Source organism: Trypanosoma conorhini (assembly GCF_003719485.1).
Source record: "Trypanosoma conorhini strain 025E chromosome Unknown Tco_14.4_contig_01026, whole genome shotgun sequence".
NCBI lineage: Eukaryota > Euglenozoa > Kinetoplastea > Trypanosomatida > Trypanosomatidae > Trypanosoma > Trypanosoma conorhini.
The window spans coordinates 2,228-4,442 of record NW_021705117.1 but is presented as its reverse complement, the minus strand read 5'-3'; the positions used below and the strand labels follow the sequence as shown (position 1 = coordinate 4,442).

The window sequence follows — 2,215 nt, the reverse complement described above, 5'->3', positions numbered from 1 at the left end:
CCGTAGAGCAATGCCGCCCACCGCACCCCCGGCTGAGGGTACTCTCCTCCGGGAAGGAGGGGCCGCACGCGCTGGGGCGGAGGAAGCAGCTCTCACCGTCTGCGACGTTAGCTCCGAGGTGGGGCGGGCGTGGGAGGGCGCCGGAGGCGACATGCACGAGACGTTCGGCTCATAAGTGACAGAAGTGTCGGAAGTGGATCCGTATTTTGTGCTTGGGACGTACGGGGTCGGGCGGTGGGCGAATGCCGGCTCCTACCTCCTCCACCGGCCGCAGCAATACGATGAATATCCACTTCATTATGTTCTCTGCTGCGTTGCGGGAGAGCTGCCGTGCGTGTTCGACAAGGAAGAGAAAGCGGCGGCAGAGCACGAGAGTGCGCTCAGCATCAGAAGTCGTGTGAAGGAAGTGTCGTGGGGAGCAAGAGGGCATATTATCTACGACGCGGCCGAGGAAGGAGCACCGCCGCCGTGGGTATAATCACGGCCTTATGGGCGGGGCGTGCTTGCGCCGGCATCTCTGGACGGAAATGTCTTAAAGGCGTGCTGGATGAAAGTGCGTGCCTGTCGCATCATCGTGAACTGCCCTGGCGGGGACGAGGTGAAGGCGATGTGTGCCTGGGGGCGCGTGGCCGCCCCGCGCAGGGGCAAAAGAAGAACTGGGAGACGGTCAAGCAGCGCATGCGGCTTGTCGGGCCGAGTCCGCGTTACGCCTTCACTGAGGCTGACTTCAATGAGCACACTGCGGCGGTTGAGAGCGCCCTGCAGGCGATTACCGCCCCAGTTACCAAAGACCACCTTACTCGGGCCGATGAGAAGGTGTGGAGTGCGGAGAATCCTCTTCAGTGGCTTGTGAAAATTGGGAGGGGCCATGACAAAAGCAATTTCAGGGGAAATCTGCTTCGCATATATGTGTGTGTCCGGCTACCTTGAGTTTGAACTATTGGAGCGTTTGGGAGAGGTGTTCAGGCACGACGAGCTTCTCTCGCTATTGGTGCGTGCTTCTCGCCCTGCGTGTTGATCCTGAAAACGCGTGCCCCGCACTGATGCGATGGCGGAGGAGGGGCTGTTGCGGGCGCGGCAGAAAAGAGGGACTCGCGGGGCCGCGGCCGCCAACAGGCCGGCAGGCAAGGCGCCGCAGGAGACTTCTGGCTGAGAGGGTGGACGTAACGTATGGGGAGTTGCACGGGAGCGGCGGCCGAAAACGCTCCGCCGTTGGGCGCCTCCTTTTTTTTTCTTTTATTTTTTAGTAATTCCTCTCGGAGGCCGATATTTGGGCTGCGGTTTGCAGCGACGGATGCGCATCGCATTACCGTCTGCGCAGCGAAGCAGCAGCCCGGTGGGTAGATGAGTAGGTATATTTTAAGCGCTTGGGAAACTGTTGCCGATGCGGTTTCGTGGGGAATATGATTTACGTGCAGCGTGCAGGGAGCACGCCAATGCACGTGCGGCAGAGAAGTGATGTTGCCGAGCCCCTGGATGATGCGCAGAGCAACGAGGAGGATAAGGCAGAGGGATATTATTTTTTTTCTTGCTGGCCGTGAGGCGCAACATTGCAAAGTGCCGATGCCGTGCGAAGAAGTGCGCGCCGTGCGTGCTGAGTGAAGCGGATCCGTGTTTCCCCTTCGGCCCCTCCGTGGCGCCTCACTTCCGCGGGCCCCGCGGTGCGACCGGGGAGCGGGCGACTGCGCTTGAGGATGGCGGCGGCGGTGTCACTGCGGGCTTCGTGTGTTGTTGCGGCCGCACAGTGGGGGCAGCTGCTGCGCGTGTCGCTGTGACGCTGCTGCCTGCATTTTGCTGCCAGGTATCGCTTGGGGCAGATGGTGGTGGTGGGCGCACCACCGCTTTTTGTTTTGATTTTTTCTTTTCTTTTTACGCCACGCCACACTCCTGCTGCACTGCGCTGAGGGAAGTGGGGCCGACGTTGGGCGATTTGTGAGAGGCCCGCGACAGGAATTTCGGCGGGCACGCGCGCTGCGTGTAGCCGCCGCCGGGGATTTAAAAAAAAGGGCGCGGGAAGGCGGCGCGTGGCTTGTGTTTGTGGGCTTTTTTTTACTTCTGCGGGGCGGCGCCCCCAAACTGCGGGCTCTCCGCGTGCCTGTGTGTGACTGTTTATTGGGGAGACGAGTGTGCGTTCGCTGCGGCTCACGCGTTCGTCGCTGCGGCCTTCACTGCGGGCTGTCGCCGCTGTTTGCGTGCAGCCCCGCTGGGGGGCGCT

General features: G+C 61.4%; 1 protein-coding gene across 1 annotated transcript, besides 1 other annotated feature; it reads right to left on the bottom strand.

Moving 5' to 3' along the window:
- Positions 1-486: 486 nt before the first annotated feature.
- Positions 487-870, bottom strand: Tco025E_09224 (uncharacterized protein; the record flags this gene model as incomplete). The annotated part of the gene is made up of 1 exon (XM_029376048.1): positions 487-870. The coding sequence occupies one exon, from the start codon at positions 868-870 to the stop codon at positions 487-489; it is 384 nt and encodes a 127-aa protein (XP_029223842.1).
- Positions 871-1,842: 972 nt separating this feature from the next.
- Positions 1,843-1,871: a sequence feature (A-rich).
- Between the last annotated feature and the right edge of the window lie 344 nt (positions 1,872-2,215).